Raw genomic sequence first — 18,279 nt, 5'->3', positions numbered from 1 at the left:
TTTCTCATAATATAATTTTGAGATCATTTTAAGTGATGAGTCCAGAAAAGCAGCTTTCTTCGCACTGTATCCGTTTGGGAATATTGGGTTTAACTTCATCGTGATCCGGGATAAACTTTCTATGGGGATTACTGTAATAAAGAAACTCCGTATATATATTTTTTCTTTCCCTGTGAAATTCATTTGTGATGTATTTCCCCTTCAGACACTGAACAGATAAGGGCTGGCTATTCATTGTTCAATTCCATTTTATGTGCATCTGTCTGGGACGACAGATACCATATAGCAACTTCAAACAGGTCTTTGTGAAATAAGAAAAAAAAAGTGGGCATCATTTCATTTTCTCTCTGTCCCGCGCACAAATTTATCAGCGGTGCTGTATCTTCTCAGCCAGAGAAGTGAAATGAGTAAAATACTGATTTCAAAGACGCAGCACACTGTGGCATTATTTGGTATCGTCTTACCCTGCACACTGGCGGATTGGTGAGGACATTGTTTGAGCCCTTACGTTTCTTCTTTTCTTCATTGTAGGCTTCTCTCCACAGATCAGATTACGTCAGCATCCAAAACTGTCTAGCACCACTTATTAAATACCGAGATGGTCTACATGTTGTGTGTCAGGTTTCTATAGTTGTCAGTCAAGGTTTAAATACATTCAATAATCTGATATCAACCTCTGCCTCCTTTGTTCATGTTGAAAGAAAATCCAGGAGCAGACAGTACATCTCAAGCTTTGAGCTGAAAAAGAAAAACTAGTTAGACTGTTACCTGTAAAAGCATCCATACCCATCAAACATTTTTCGCATTTTGTCTTGGTCCAACCACAAACTATGTATTTAAATGGGTTGCCATCTCATAAACCAACACAATATTGCACATAAATGAGGAATGGAAGGAACAGCACACATGGTTGTCAGTATTGTTTCCATATAAAATTGTGAAAAGTGTATGTGACTACACTCCCCTGAGTCAAGATTTTGTAGAATGAACTTTTGTTTCTAGCACACATCTAGAGACTGAAATCTTTTCTCAATTATTTCTTTGAAAAATAACCCAAGCTCAGTCAGACTGAATAGAGAGCTTCAACCTTAAAGTCTTGCAACAAAATATCAATTGAATTTAAATCTGGATTTGACTAGACCAGTCAAACATGGAGATATGATTTGATCTATATTGTATGTTTAATGTCATTGTGCTACTGGATGTTGAAAATCCTCCCCAGTCTCAAGTCTTGTGCAGTCTCTAAATGAGTTTCTTGCAAATTTTCCATGTATTTAGCTTCAGTCATCTTCCCCTTCCCTATTGAAGAAAAGTATTTCTACACCATGTTGCGCACCATGTTGTAAAAATATGGTGGTGTTTTTAGGTTGTTTAGTTTTTTTTTTACTACATCTAGATTTCTGATAAACTTGAGGCCTCAACTGACCAGACCAACTTTTTCCTTTACATATCTTGTGACGAATTGGAAAGGTTTTATGACGTTAAAAAGGTTTTTTTTTCTTGCCACTTTCACATAAAGGCCACAAATTACACATTAGTTACACATTACTGATTAATTCTCCTTTCCTTGCCTGACAATTTCGTATTGCCATGTCTTGGTAGGTCTGCAACCTTGTCTTACTCTTTCCATTGTTAGAAGGGGTTTTAAACAGATCACAGAGAAATATTTAAAGTTTAGAATAGTGTTTCATAAATTAATCCCCACCCTGAGCTTCTTCTCAACTTTATCCGTTACCTGTCTGGTGGTGTTGTTGGTCTTTCTGACCCTATTTGTTTACCAGAGTCTCCTAAAAAGGTCTGAAGCCCTGAAAAAGCAGCAGTATTTATACAAGTGTTGAATTACACACAAGTTGTCTGAAAGCAGTTAGTTGCACTTGGTTTTGTTTCGAGTGTCAGACTAAAGTGGACTGAATATGAATTCACACCACAGATTTTTAAATCTGTCTTGGTAAAACAAATTGAAAACCATCTTCCCTGTCTTGGTCTCCAACTTGAGTTGAGAAAACCTTTATTCGCCACATTTGTGCTCACAAACTAGGGATTTGACTACAGTTCCACTTTGCTCTTAACTTCCAGATATTTGAAATAAAAATACTTAAATCTACTCATGAATACTTTTACTACCTAATGTAGGGTGAAGCTTTCACAGCCACTTTTTCCTATTCTAATAGTTTTTAAGCCAAGAAGTTGACAAAATTACCTCCACAAATAATTCCCGTGATTATCTTCCAAATTTTCCTCCTATGAATTTCACACCTGTTTGTTAGGCTAAATAAGCCACTTTGGCTTGCCTCAGTGGATGATAAATCCCTTCACCGCGCTCTGACTGGATCCCGTCTTAAATCACACCTTAACTGATCTCAGCTCAGATTTGGGAAGTGTGCTTGGCATTCTCTGATGTGACACTGCCTCCCTGATCCGCTTTCAGGTTCACGCGAACAGAAAAGGAGAGAGTGACACGTGGAGCACCAAGGACATCGGTGTCATCTTTGAGACGTCGCTTTGATGGTTTGGAGAGTTTCTGTGGTCCTTTTCGTGCTGAACAACAGAGACCAAATCTTTCCCCAGATATGCTTGGATTCCTTGATGTGCACACAAAATGCCTTCAGACTCCCAAAAGGCATTATAGGTTTAGTGTGCGCTGCATTGATCGGCAAAGACTTTTGGCCTGGAACAGAGAAGTTTTGTGAAGCAGGCCGTGCCTTTTATTGACCGCAGATAGCCGGGTGACTGTTTATTGATTACCTGCTGCTATGTTTATGAATGTATGTTCTGTCCTCCTGGGTAACTTCTACTTTGCACATTTGATGAATAGAAGGGAGACATTGAATATGTTTATTGCAGTTTAATAAATTCTAATATTATGTGGAAGAAGAAATTATTTTTCTTAGACTTTTTATTATTTGGAAAGACAGAAAATCCCTAGCAGGAGCCAATAGTGTTTGGGGTAATTTGTGCCTTCATCAGACTATTGATTGTTAGTACCGTAATTGCATTGTTTTAATTGAATGGTTTTCCTGCACTTTGACTCTAGTGGTTTTATGTCTACCTAAACTCTGGTGTTGAACAACATTTGGCTGAAATAATTGACCAAATTGGGTGTTGGTCATTTTGCCCCTTCTGTATTTTGTATTGTTTTATTTTATTATCTTTCTTTATAATTGACAAACAGAACAACTAAAAGAAATAATCAGTTGCACAATGATTAAGTAAGAAAGGTACAAAAGCAGGATGATGTGAAATGGCAATGAGCGAGCACATTATTGGTGAACAAACTGGGATTAACTGACCCCAGTTTTAATGGCTCTGAAGACTTAGCTACAATGTTTCTCTGCTTTTGTTACACTTTCTTAAATTAACTGTTGTAGAGCTTTTATTAGATGTTCTGATTCAGGTTTTGGGGGATTTTGATTCAGTACTGATACTTCAATCTGAATTCAAATATCTTTCAATGCTAATGTCTTTCACTCCAGAACACTACTTTTGCAAACATTCAATGTTGTTTTTGGTCATGTGGTTGTATAGGCTAACACGAATAAACCACTAAGATATATTGCTGTATACTGAGCTCATATTTTTAGTTGCATTTATATTTAAAAGATTAATAACTGTGCAATGAGCATCAGAATGATTATTCTGATGCTCAACTCTGTACATCCATTGCAGAGTTGCTCAATTTGAATAACGAAAGGAAGAAAATGGATACAAGGACTTCCAAACATAATGCTAGTTTTAAACAAATCTCTCTCTGCGGTATGTAATATTAGTAAAGTTTCTACAGTCAACAGCACAGTGGTAGCAGTTTACTTTTAAAAAGATCTTCTGCTGTGACTGATGATTGTGAAATGAGGTGATGTTGCTTTGCGTTTTTGCGTCAGAGATTGTAACGACGTGTCAATAATATCCCTTCAAATGTTTGTTCATTCAACTTGTGATCGTCCTGACTCACAAACAGTTCCTCCCTCCTCAGATGCTAACTGGTCTGAATGGTATGTTTGCCTCAGGCAGATCAGTGGTTACAACGGGTCTTGAACATGATGCTACAAATTGGTAAGTGGTGAAAGAAAACTACCTGGTGATTACCGAGTGAGTCAAGTGATTTTTTTTTTATTAGGAAAGGGTTGTAGCTATCCACTCTATTATTATACCATTTTCATTACCAGATCCATTAGAAATGGAGCTGTTTAATTTGGCTTCACACAGATGTTGATTACACATTAAGAGATTCTTGTCAGTAAACACTTAAGCCGGTTTAGAAGGATGTACTTAACCAGCCCCAAATTTGGGTCATGAACTGCAGGACATCAGCCCCTTTAGAAGCTGAGTGATTTACACAATTCATTAAAGCCAATGAATCTTCAGCCAAAGTCATATTAAATGGTTACTTACTCTCAAATGGCCCCTTGGGAGAAGGATTGTTGGCTCGCGAATAGATTAAAGTTTACATTGAAAAGAAAAATTGAATTCAGAGGTAATCAATAGCACAATGGGGCAGTGAGAGGAGCCTGCTGCCTGAAATGAAATTACCATATTTTTAATCTTAATTTTCCACTCTGTGTATCTGACAGTGTGGATGTGCAATCCAAACAGATAATGAGAGAGTGGGATATTGACAGTGGGGTCCTCTGGAGTGCTTGTTTCAGTGATTAAATGCTGTGATCTGTGATTACTTTGTGTCGGGTGTCAGGCTGGCGGCCAGGGCCGGGGGGAGAACGCGAGGGCGCACAGCAGCTGGAGCACCGTGGCTCTCTGAGGTACTAATGCACCTGACGCAGCACTGACAGCATCTCAAAACCCATTGGGGACTTCAGCAAAAAAAAAAAAAAAAAAAGCTCTAGAAATACCCCTGGCACAATCTAACATCAGTGTAGGCATATATCCTGTCCGCTTTCCCTCAGCGAAAGAACAGCAACGACAAAGTTTTGCACAATAAGTATTATTTAGCAGATAACTTCCTATGTCCACCAATAATAGCCCCGTTTTAACATGTGAATACATGTTGCAAATAGCAAGCCTGTCAACATAGTGCTGATAAAGCCTTAATAAATAAAATGTGTGAGAAACCTGGCTGTGCACACAATGAGGTTTAATCCCAAAGAAATAAAGCAGAAAATAAAGAGTCAGCACTACGTGAAGGCAGTGAATGAAAATGATGAATTCAAACTGTAGCATCCTCACTTTTAAGAGAGAAATGATCTGTTGGTGCTGATTTGGGAGTGATACCTGATGTATTTGTAAAAGAAGCATGCATTGTCTGTTAAATAAGGAATAATGTAACAAATATTTATAATAAACTGAAGATGATGTAAATTGCCAATAGGTAGGTAGTCTGAGGGCCGCGTCGAGTTTTGGAGACAATGTTTGTCAGAAACTTTCTGTTGTGCCAGCGTTTTTCCTTTCTTTTGTGACGGATACTTGCTGTTTGACAAATGGAAACAAATTGCACGGCGAAGACGTGTGAATGGCAGGGAGCCGGGGAGTGTCAAACCCAGCGCTGAAAGACGATGAAGCGAGAGCCTCAGGTTTCTGTTGGCGACTCAGACCTGACTGATCCTGGCATAAAGTGCTCGTTGAAGAGAAGGAGAAAAGGAAAACGGGATTTCGACAGGCTGCAGTGAAATTAGGAGAATTGACTGTGGCGGCTTTGTTCCTAGCTGGTGACATGGTGTGTGTGTGTGTGTGTGTAGGTGGGGGGGACTGGAGCGACTCCCCTGAGACTGACTACAAACTGAATATCTGACAAGTTCCCAACGCCCGACGTGACTCTGTGTGGAACTAAGGAAAACAAACAACAAATGGCACATTTTAAGACATATGCCCTGACACAGGTTGTAGTGTGTTAGAAAATGGCTTTTATCTTTTTAAAAATAGGCTCTCAATTCAGAATATGTTGGTGCTATATTTTCTATATCGTCGCAACAACCTAGTTAGACTAAGTTTTTCCTGACAGACTTTGGAAAAGTAGGGAAGACAAGAACAACTTTGTGCTGATTTCCAACTTTTTATTTGACTTCAAGCCAGCGATGTCTCCACAGAAGGATAAACAAATGCACATGTGAGGTCTAACTAGGCACACTGTATCACGGTGCCTCAGCAGTTTAGCGGCCAAACTGGCTAGGCTTTATGGACTCTGAGTAACAGTGCTACAAACAATAATTACAGGTCACACGTGTAGAAGTGATTATATTTTATAAATCATCCAGGCTGTGGTCAGTTTGGACCTGCAGACTGGGTGTAGCATTTTACATACCGCTCAGCTATTAAGGGCTCCTACCACCAACAAATCTGGCAGCTAATTGATTTATCTAATTTTCATCACAGAAGCACATGATAAAATGTTTACATATATATTTGGATTTTAAGATGTGAAAACCAATATAACAAGACAGAGGAACATTAAGCCTATTATTTATATATTTTATATACATATATAAAAATGGCTTGACTGTTAAGAATATCAATTATGACAAGACTGAACTGTAAATCAACAAAAATAGGTTTCAGTTCAATAAAAAGTGACACTCGAAAGGAAAAAGGAGCTATGTCTATTACAGCTTTATTTCGAATAGAATAATTGAGACTGTAACATACAATTGACTGGTATTTATTATTAATTGTATTTCTTGTTTAATACCTTGTCTCTTTTAAATGTAACTCAAATCTAAAAATCTGATTTAGACTGTGAAAAGACATTCATTTTCCACAGTTAAAAGTGAGTGTCTGCACAGTAACATGAACAGGAACAATGAACATATGTTTAAAAGTTTTCATAAAATCTTGTACAGGGCAAAGCATCACAAACAATCTAACTTCACAAACTTAAAAACAAACCTAAAGTGCCAAATGATTTGTATCTCTGTACATAAAATATTGCATATCAGTTTATTTTTTTGTATTTAGTCATTTTCATGGTTCAAGGAGGTATTGCAAGTTGTCAAATTCCTCAATGTTATTTAATTGCACTCAATTTTTATTTTATGTGTTTTGATATTTTTCAGATTCTCAACTTGTCCGCTGAATCTTATGAACTTTGAGAGGTTGTTGATCCTTCAACAGACCAAAGAAACTGTAAGAGACCTCCTGCAGGTAAATATTATTATTTATTTTTTTTACCCCTCCAGGGGGTCTTTTGTGGTCTCTAGTGTCCCTTATATGACACTAGGCTGACAGGAAACGGGGAAGGAGACGGGGGGAGACATGCGGCAAATATCGTCGGGTCCGGGAGTCGAACCCGTCGCGGACCCAAGGCCTCCAAATATGGGTCGCGCTAACCACTACGCCACCACGGCACGCCCAGGTAAATATTGTTTATTGGAGTCATGTAACCACATGTCCTTATAGTAAGACGATGATTAGAATATATAAAGTTACTTATTCTATATTCTAATAAACATCTGGCATAAAGACCATTTCACTCGAGATAATCTAGTTGAAACAACTAAAACTGCAAAGATAGAAGATACAGGGAAAAAATGACAAAACTTAAGCAGATGCTACTTCTGCCATGTTTGTTTTGAAACTGTTACTCTGATAAGCCCAGCCAATAACTGAAGCCAAACACAAATATTACTAGTGACAACAGTGACAACAGTGGCCCGCTAAATTGCTAAAAAAAAATTTGTGAACTAAAATTATTGTTGACACTAGCAATTATGCTAGCGTCAACAAATTGTGCTAATGATTTTAACATTTAGACATAATAATCTTACAGTAAAAAAATATTGTATACTTCAGCATGCCAAATATTGTCGGTATGCAAAATGTCTACCCTGACTTGACTGTGTGAGGCAACCAGACTCACCATACTGACATACAAGAAAACTGTGATCAGTAAGTAATAAAAACAGCCTTTTTTTTCCCACTTGTGCAATTTTACCTGTGCCCAGTGCTTTGAACTAGACTGGCTAATGTGGTGCTTTGAGAGGCCACCAAATAGAAAATATCTTTGCATGCTTTAGCCTTTAAGTCCCGGACATGCTCTGCCAACTTCCAAAAGTGCCATTTGATTCTTCAGCTGCGAAAGAAAGAAGCAAAGTGCCCAGGGAGACAATAGCAATGAGCTTATCTCATCAGTAAATAAGGCTTATTGCTAAACGCTATAAAAGACTATACTCATTGGTGATGTCATTTCTTTGTTGAAGATTGATGAAGCTTGTGCCAGGGAGTATAATGTGAATGTGTGTGTGTGAAGAGGATTCCTGTGCAGCAAACTTTAGAGTTTCCAACTTTGCCCCTGCAGAGTTTCATTTAATTTAAAATGTATGACATATATTTTAGCAACTTCTTCACTAAAATTGCACTCTTTGGTGGCAAACTAACCCAAAATGTACTTCAAAGTTCCATCTGGCCAGGGGGGCTTTTATCCTCAGCCATGAGAGCGGTTGATGTTCTGTGCATGTAAACGTGCAGCTCTGGGTAAAGGTGGGGACAGCTTGTGTCTGCCCCCTCCATTATTGTCTGGTTGCATTTACGTGGGTCCAAGGGCCCACTGTGTCTTTTCGGGTTACTTTCTCATCATTTCTCCTAATGTAGAGACCCACAGGGTTGGTGGCAAGCGCACAATGCGGCTGTTGTATGGTTACTGTCAGCTCTCTCAAATAAGGCTTCCTGTTCATTAGACTTCTTTTCACCTCTCCACAATGCGCCGGCTTTGCAGCAATGGCAAGTCGACGCCCATCTCTTCAATGCCGTGTGAATAGTTCTAAATAGTGTTTATGCAAGGCATTGTTGTCCATTGTGTGGCCAGTCTTAATGCACAGTGATTTGCCTGCTTTTGCAGCCTGGGATACATTATCTTGCTTATGTGGCCTTAGATGCATGCCTGGCCTTTTTAACCAGTAAACAGTCTAAAAGTTAACTCCCTATGGACAATGCTGGAGATGCCTGATAAAGTGGGGCAGAGCATTATAACAAGCCAGTTTATGTCCCTGTGTAATTGCTCAAATGACCTTTTCCTCTGCTTTGTACATATCATCAGGAGTTGTCTCTTTATGCAGTTTTAGCACACATTTTTAGGGATCTTTTGAAAAAATAAACATTGCTTTTTCCCCTTAAAGAATGACTAAAACTGTAATTAGGAAAGTTTTGAAGTTACTTTGAACCTTAAAGCTGATTTGATTCCTCTTCTTCAATGAACACATAGCAATCCCGCTGTTTGCTTTCAAAGATTAGGCTGACATTATCTGTTGCACATCTGGTAAGGATCATCTGTTCGGTTGGGGGATTGTATTTAAACCCTGTGTCTTTATTCTCTAAACCATCAGCGTGAAAAATGAAATAGTAATACAGACAGACAGCCGGGTGGATAATCTGACACATACCATGGTGCAAGAATAAAAACTTTTACATCTTGAAGATAACGTCAAATTCATGCTAAATGTGATGGAAATTTTGTCACATCACTTTTAATAATACAAAATCTAACTACTACATGTTGGAGGCATAACTTTTTCTAATTCAGATGAATTACAGAAAGTCAAGAATGTTTGTTGTGCAGAGAACACGTTTCACTGATTGTATTTTACTGAGATTTTATGTGACAGACCAGCACAAAGTAGTGAAGAACTATGAAGAGAAAGGAAAATGGTTGATAGTTTTGTTTTGTCTTTATTTTTACAAATAAAATAAAATAATTGGTGTGTACTTGAATTCAACCTCCCTGATATAATATTCGTAGAACTTCCTTTTGGAATGCAATTAGAACTGCCTTGTTGCTTAAATGTGCAATACAAATAAACATGACAAATATGGTAAAACTGCAGTTTATTTAAGGTAAACCTCTTATTGTCTCTTTGGCTGTATGTTCACACTTGTTATCCTGCAAGAAGACTAACATCTGCCACTGTTTCGAGTTTGTTTAAGCCTTTCTTCCTGGACTGTGCCATTTTTAGCTTCACCCATTTTCTTATTAAATCTGTCTGGCCCTACAGCATGATGCTGCCACCATCATATTTTACTGGAGATTGTGCCTCCAGGGTTGTGTGCATTTATGATTCTTCAACCCAAATTTTGAATCTCTGCAGGGACTTCCAGCTACTATGGGCATCTCATCTGATTTTCAGATTATTGAGTTTTTTGCTGACAATGTTAGTTCAGATGAAAGATCATGTTTTGAAAGGTTTGCCTTTGTTTTGGGTTCCCCCCCTCTTGAAATTGATCCATCTTTCAATTAAATCTCAACAGCTTTGAGGAAATACTTTCTCACAGCATGTTGCTGCCACCACCGTGTTTTGCAGGTGACATAGTGTATTAGGATGATGCGCTGTTTAAGTTTTTTGTCACACAAAGAAAAACAAAAATGTTGCTCTCACAGAGAACATTTGCAGAGTTCTCTGTGAGATGTTCGGAGCAATGTTTCATAACCAAACACTCATTTAAGCTTCTCTATAACTTTATCCGTGCAATTTCTGCCAAGAAAAGTTGTATTCACACCGATATGACACAAAAGTGGACTCTATTGTTTCTCTTCACTTTCTAATTTTTCTAAATATAGGAATTTGGTAGCACGAGATTTTATTTAGAGGTATCGGTTAGATTTTTTGTTTTATAATTCAAAAAGCATGTGTTATCCTTCTTCAGCTAAACACAATTATGCAGTATTTTCTGTTAGTTTGTCCCATAAAGGTCCAGGAAAGTAGACTAAAAAATTTTTCTTGACTTTTATTTTACAAAATGTAAAAAAGTGTTTTAAGGGCACTGCAAGCTTCAGCTTGTCCTTCTTTTTCTTAAAAGCAAAGAAAAAAAAACCTGGTAGCAGCTAAATAATTTTTTAAATAGCCAAAATAGGCATGAAAATTGAGACAGTAGAAATACCCAGCACAGTATATCCTTCATCTGTTTGTACTTTTGTCCCAGAGAGTGTATACATCACCTCGAGAGAGTAACCGATAGGCCCGGCCATTCACCTCCCGAACAGATGCACAAAAGCAGAAGATATCTGCGGCACAGATTACATTATACCCATTTCAAAAGCATTCACGGCTGAAGTATGCAGGACAGAAAGAAAAGATGCTTTTAATGCCGAGCCAGTGATTACAAGTGACAGACGTAACTGATATTTAGCTCATTATCGTTCAGAAATTTTGTCTGTTTGACCCCCTCGAGGATTCTGCTTCCAAGAGAATTTAAAGCCAGCTTCGGACCTGGAGGAGAGGAATGTTATGATTGCTCTAGGTGACACCGATACGCCGCTGTCACACGGCCGAGTCCAGACTGAGGGAAAAGTGCGGCGAGAACGCTCCAGCAGCAGGCATTTTATTAACCTGTCAAAGAGAGACTAGGTGCAGCTTTGTTTTTGATTGCCTCGTCCCCTCATGCTCCCACTGCCACTTCTTCTGCATTTGTCCTCCATTAGCCCACCAGGTGTGTTTCACATTTTATTTAATGAACTGTAGTCATGAGGTAATTCATTCTCACTAACTGCTCGAAGCACTTTCTGCACTTAAGTAGTGATGTTGACTTGCTTTGCTCCTGGGCTGATATTTTCATTAAAGGCCTCCTTATCAAATAATGAAATAAAGGATCAGTTATTTTTAAGCCCGGCGCTATTACCGTCCACAAATCAAAAGGTTCCTCGTGCAATGTCTTCCTCCCTTGCTAGTTAATTAGGCAGCCAGGTTGTGCTACATACAGATGCAGCTTTCATGAGAATATTCCGAGACAATAAACCCATCTCTTTTGTTGTCCTTCTGCAAGCCCTCTTAATTAATATCAGCATATACAAACCCAAGTTAATTGAAATTTGAACAGCCCATCTTCACACTTTACAATAACACAATCACTAATGTTTTGTTGCTGTTTTTGAATTGCTGTAACGGCTCGTATCTTATCTCTATTTAGTGTTTCATCGATTGCTCTCAAGGATGCAACCAAACATAAAAGAAAGAAATGTCTTAACCATGAGTAAACACTGGTGGCAATGTATGCAACCCTAGCATTGATTCAGACGGAGACATTAATATTCACACTCCCCCTGATGATCATAGCAAGGCGCACATGATTTGTTCCCATTGATTAACTGACATTACTCCAGCTTCTCCCATCATGGTTATTAATATCGTTTGCATTGATATTATTTCTGCATTAACAACAATTTCACCCAGGTGAGGCAGATTGCAGAGCCGGTACAAAAAAAACGTAGCAACAGCTTTGTGGTGTATGGCTTTAATCAGAACTCCTTGTGATGTGAAATCTTTACACCGTTCATCAATCTGCGAGTAAGCTTTTCGCACTATATGCTAGTTTGAATTGCACAGTTTTAAAGAGGCTGTGCCCCCACCTGTTTGTCAGATTTCCGATGTGTTTTGCAAATTACAAATCCTTCTAGGAATGCGAATTAGGTTGTGAAACCCGAGTGTTCCTCTCATTCATGTTGAGCTCATATTTCACACTTTTTTATTTCTTATTTGTTGTTGTTTTACATGAATTCTTAGCAGCAGATAATGAAATCGGGCCAACAATTACCAACTAGTGTAGGGTTGTAGCACACAGAACGCACAACAAAGCGGAATCTGGCACGCTACTATTTCAGAAGGATTTTTTTTTTTGTTTCCTCATTCCTTTTGTCAAATTTGGCCCGTGAAGTGAAATTGCTGAATATAATAAATAAATAGATAAACAGTGGGTTGTCTTTATAGCCTTTATGCAGGAATGGTTTCTGAGCCAAGAACATTTCTGAACTTAACAGTATTTATGTTCCGGCTGTGTTGGTCACAGTCTGTCACACATTATTTGCATCTGCATGTCCGATTAAACAAATATGACATACTCCCAAGATCAGGCTTCTAGCACTCCAACCACCCACCATAGCAATTAACTGTCTACTAAGCTAATAAGCGTAGCACACATGCCTGATGCAAGCCAGTAGAATATCAAGACACTTTTGCTTGATGTATCCGTGTTTATCCTGAACTGCCACATTGAACGCACGCTCCACATGAATGACCTGCAGCTATGGATCGAGCTGCTGTAGTCTCAACAGCATCGGTACGTGGGTTCACCGTGTGTTGGAGGGCAGCTGCCGTGTGAAAATCAAATCAGGAGCTTTGGTGCTGTGCAAAAGTGTTCAGACCCCTTATACTTTTTTTTTTTTTTACACTTGATTTGGCAGTTTCAAGATGTTATGTTATGTGGTAGACCAACTCAAAGCAGTGCTTCATTACTGAAGAGACATGGAATAATTTTTGTTTCCTTTACTTAGAAAATTCTGAAAAGTGTGGAGTACATTTGTAGTCTGTAGGACTACCTATTACAGTTTTGCAACTACATTTTTAAGTCTTTTCATATTCTCAATTTGACTTAGAGCTTGACTTTGACTGGGCCATGTTAATACATGGATATTCTGTTATCTAAACCATTCTATTATTTAGGGTCACTGTATTGCTTTAAGGTGACCCTTCAGTTTGATCCCACATTTTTTTTCAGCCTCTAACACTTCTTCTTCCAGAAGTGCTCTGTATTTAGCGTCATCCATCTTGCCTTCAGCTCTGTTTCCCTGTGCCTGCTGGGGAAAAAGAAACATCCCTACAGCATAACACTGCCACCACCATGTTTCAAAACGCTGACAGTATGTTCATGTTCAGAGTGCCAGAGATGCATAACATTCTCTATTTAGGCCACTTTGGTCTCATCTGACAGGAGCAACGCCTTCCATGCTGTTTGTTTTATGTAACTTGTAAACATAAAACAAACAACATGTTTTTTATCTTGCCATACATAAGGAGCGCCTCTAATGTTACTATGGGGATTTTGACTGTTTATCATATTAATGCTCCACTTGTCCAGCTTGTCAGTCACAGTAATTGGCAAATTGATATACTCTTTCCCTTACTGAATGGATTGATCAGTGTTCCCAGTCTTGTTCAAAGCTTTGGAAATAGTTTAATAATTAAACCTGTTTTTAATTTTCTCCATAATTTTGTCTTGTGGGTGTATTATGGTGCATTCCTCTGACTCCTTCACAGAACAGTCAGCCTGTAGAGGTCATTGTTTGCAATGCTTTTTTGCATAAGGGTATTTGAGTAAATGGGGCTGAATATATGTTTGCACACCAAACATTTCAGATTTTCATTTTTCAAAAATTTTCAAAATTACTTAGCAATTTTCCTTCCACTTCACAATTATGCACTATTTTGAGTTGGTTTATTACATAAGCACTTCATAAAATCTCTTGACGTCTTCCTCACAAACTGTGGGAGAGCTCTTGATATTCAATTGGATTTTTTTTTCAGCATCTTGATGACTGCTGGATAATTCACTGAAAATATCTGCTTTTCTGCCTTTGGCTGCAAAAATAATGCTGTCCTTCACACTGTACTGATAAGTTTTTCTCAAGGGAAAAATACTGACTAAACTTTCTGAACAAAGAAGGTATCCAGGCTTCCTGCCGCTGCCGAAAGCCAGAAGCACATCACATTCAAACCCAAATTATGTGTTGTTTTCAGCACTCTAGCATCTTCTCCACAGCCATATAGACATATTCATCTGACATAGCTTCTCTGTTGCAGTAAATCCAAAAAATAACAATTAAATGCTAAACTACAGAAAAAACAACACTGACCATCAGGGCATAGCCAATATGGAGGTTAATCCATTCTTGTGTCTATACTACTGAATGCTTATGGAAGCATATTCGCTTAGGGCAGCCATGCAAATTATTACTTACTGCCCTGTAAGCTGATAACACAAATTAGATACCCATTAAAGTTGAACAATGTATATAGAATGAGAAGAGATTGCAAGTGATACCTGAAGGGATGCTTAAGTCATATGGCACTAAAATATGCCTCATGGTTGCAAACTTCAAAAGTGGGGAGATGTTTATCCTTGGGATTGGAAGATGCATAATAGTAATCTCATATGCACAGAGGCAGCTGCCAGGTGGAGGATAGCACACTGCATGTTTATGAATAGAAATCATTACAGAGACTGGGGAGCATACCGGCATGGACCAGTGACACAGAACTTTTCTATTTTTTAACATCTGCACGTTGCAGTACTTAGAAGTTTATGTGCACATGTGTTTAGTACAGTACAACATGAGCTTGCCTGTGTGTCATGTTCTAATTGTTTGTTTATTTTTAAACATTCCCTAAATGGCCTTTCTTTAAATCTTGATCAGAATAAACAATAATCTCCAGAAACGTAAAATAATTTCACCAAGTCCGGGGTGTCCGTAAACACAAAATTTACCTTAAAAGCAAATTTTTCCTCTACTATCTGCACTCCTGGTGGGGAAACTACAAACACAATTTACAGTAACATTCTGGAGTTGGATAGCGATAAGCAGTAACTGAGTGTAGGTTAGCTACTTTAGCAGATAATCCGACTGATTAACCACGTAATATATATATTTTTATTTAGCCTATGTGGAATTATAAAGAACAGAACTGCAAAAAATGACAATATTTAGCTCAATAGGCACTTAACTTCCACTAAATTAAGCAGAAATTTTACTTTTCTGGTGAAGTCTGTGTATCGGAACGGTAAAACAAAAACACAATACGAAAGAAATGTTAGACATGATTATAAATTTAGATCACAATACATTATCTTAGTAACATCAACAACAGGATGTCTTGCTTGTCTGTTTTTAGTAAAACAACTTATATCACATTATGCATTTCTTTTATAAATTGTAATTTTAATTCTAGTAGTTGAGCTTAAGACCCTGCACATACATTCAAATTCAGTAAATTGGATTCTGATGAGACTCTTATCAGATTAAAAGTAGCTTTTGAAAATAACCAAGTTGGGCATTATGTAAAATTGACTTCTTTGAGCCAAAAATCATGTTATAATCTTATTAGCTCATCAAAAACATATCTCAAGTGTAGCTTTGATTCTTTCATGCATGTTTGAGAAAACCTCAAATTTCCCATGGCAACCATTTCTGGGTGCCTAAACGCTTGCTCTCACAAAGCGCCACCTAGTTCGACAAAGTTCCTCCTTTGAGCTGCAGCCTCCATCCAAACAACCGCCTCACAGAGCAGCCCTCCCTATTCCCCCTCCTCTCCTTCATATTAGCAGTAGCAGCAGTTAGCAAATACTTGGTGGGACTGAGTCTGATGAACTTATAGCTGTTTGTTGTAGAATTTCTACAAAGAAAATTTAACTGATATGTTTTGGTTTAATCAGTTTGATATGAAATGGAAGAAGCAAAATACAAAGTGTGTAAGAAATAATCTTAGTGCAATAAGGGAAAACTGACCTGGACCTGTCATCCAATTGTTTCTGGCAAATTATTCACCAATTTGAATTGACAGAAAATTTGTTAAATATGAAAACTGCTATTTCTGTGAGGCTGAAGGTTAAAATTATAATTAGTGAAATATTAACATGTTTTCACTAGAAGACATAGGCGTTCTTGAAGATGTTTTTAATGTTCTCATCCTGCTTGGCATGTGTATGTGCATTACACACGTGCACAGAACACCAATTGTAGTAAACAAAAATAGATGAGCATGTTCAATGCCAGTGATAAACATCAATTAAAATTTTTTAAATCAAAATATCTACACATTGAGAACTTGATAATATTCTAATGTAATGAAAATTTTCATATTAATAAGAAATTCTGTCAGCAGTCAAAATCACAATTTAATTAGTGGATTATTAAAATCAGTGTCAAAACATGTATATGATTTTGAGTTAAAAGTGCAGGGCGTTTTAAAAGTTCGAAAGGCATTCTGCTGCCAAACGGAAGAAGGATAACTTCAGCTATTAGTTGACTGATGCACATTTCTGGGACTATTTATTTATTTTTCAAATGCAGCACTTTTTGGTCTTTAAGGTATCGAAGTGATGTTTGTTGTGTTTTATAGGTGAGAAAACATATTTCAGGCCAGTTCAGGGAACCTGGGTAATTCTGCCTTCCACTTGCGTATAGTTGCCTGTTGAACCCCTTTCCCTTTCTGCCCCTCTGGCAGACTGATAGTTAGGGATCCATCTTAAAGCCTCCCCCTTTTGTCTGACAGACCATGGAGTCAGCAGTTATTCTTAAACTGGTGACTTTCAATGCTCGGTCCTGAAAGAGATGAAGCTGAAACACAAAGGCAAATTAAGGGTACAAAAACACTCGCTATTGTCCCTTTGTTGAGGGTCACAAATCGTCGAGTAAAAGCAACACAGCATGGTTGAAATGCATTCGCCTCCACCCCCAAAAATCCCCTCCCCGCTTTCCTTCACTTTTCCTCTCTTTATATTCATTAGATTCATTATAGGCCACAAAGGAGCGCCAACAAAACAGCTTGTGATTTTGGTTGAATTCATCCCCCTCTGAGGCCTGCAGGGAAATTAAACTAGGTGACTATCACTAGAGGGTATGCAGGCTTGACACATCTGAAGCTTTCAGTGATGCTAATAGCCAAGCGTATCCAAAATACACAGAAGCTGACCTCAAACAGATTGTGGGGGTTTAAAATCATTAGTTTGCAAATGAAGCAAAAGTACACTGAATCTGTGGCGGAATCAGCCCACTCTGAACCTTTGATTAGTGTTTGTCAACTCCCCTTTCTCCTTATACTCCCACCCCTCCACCCCCACGCCCACCACTTGCAAGCCATAAATTAATAAAGGAGACATAGCGACACTTTGGATGGAAAGGCGCTCTCATCTCCAGCACCTGTTAAACAAATGCACTTAAGGCGGGAATCAAATTGCAGGCAGGTTTAAATTGGTGTAAAATCTTCATTTAGACTATGTCCCCAGGGCTCGCTTAATGCTCAAGATTTATATAGCATTAGTTATGCCTCGCAAATGTGGTGCACCATTCCACCTCAGTGAAATATGAAGAGGCTTGATAAAAAAGCTACAACAGATTCTCTCATTAAAAAAAATCTAAACCCTTTAAAGAATCATTAATTTAACTTGTGGCATGCAGCTCTGACATGTACACAGTTTTTTGTGCCGGTGCCCTCGGGCGCTGTTATGTTGCAGATTCTGTGCCATCGCGGCTTCGTTGGGACGGGTCTTTTTCGGAAGGAAATTACACTAAGTTGCATTTCAGATTTTTGTTATAAAAAAAATACTTGAAAAAAGGGGAATTTTATATATACTATATATATATATACAGTATATATAACATCTGAAAGATTCTTTGCACCTGTTTTCTTTGTCGTGATCATAATGCAGACATCCACTTAAATCTGGGCAGCAGGGGTGAAACTGCTTCAAAGAAGGCAGCCCATTTACAATATGGCACCCCCCTGTTGAGAGTGTCGGTTTCAATCTCCAATCGCTTTTTGTTCTCTGTCCTTTTCAATTTGTTTACATTTGGCCCCT

General features: G+C 38.2%; 1 protein-coding gene across 2 annotated transcripts in view; it reads left to right on the top strand.

Annotated features, from left to right (window-relative positions):
* Positions 1-3,916, top strand: part of LOC116723520 (multidrug resistance-associated protein 4-like) — a 47,464-nt gene extending 43,548 nt beyond the window's left edge. For both annotated transcript variants that reach the window (XM_032568541.1, XM_032568540.1), the window contains one exon: positions 2,429-3,916. In XM_032568541.1, coding sequence (XP_032424432.1) covers positions 2,429-2,506 — 78 coding nt within the window. In that variant the 3' untranslated portion in view covers positions 2,507-3,916. The remainder of the gene's footprint in view (positions 1-2,428) is intronic.
* Positions 3,917-18,279: the final 14,363 nt, after the last annotated feature.

This window comes from Xiphophorus hellerii, chromosome 7 (assembly GCF_003331165.1).
Source record: "Xiphophorus hellerii strain 12219 chromosome 7, Xiphophorus_hellerii-4.1, whole genome shotgun sequence".
NCBI lineage: Eukaryota > Metazoa > Chordata > Actinopteri > Cyprinodontiformes > Poeciliidae > Xiphophorus > Xiphophorus hellerii.
Note: the sequence above shows the minus strand (reverse complement) of the source record. Positions and strands in the feature narration are given on the sequence as shown.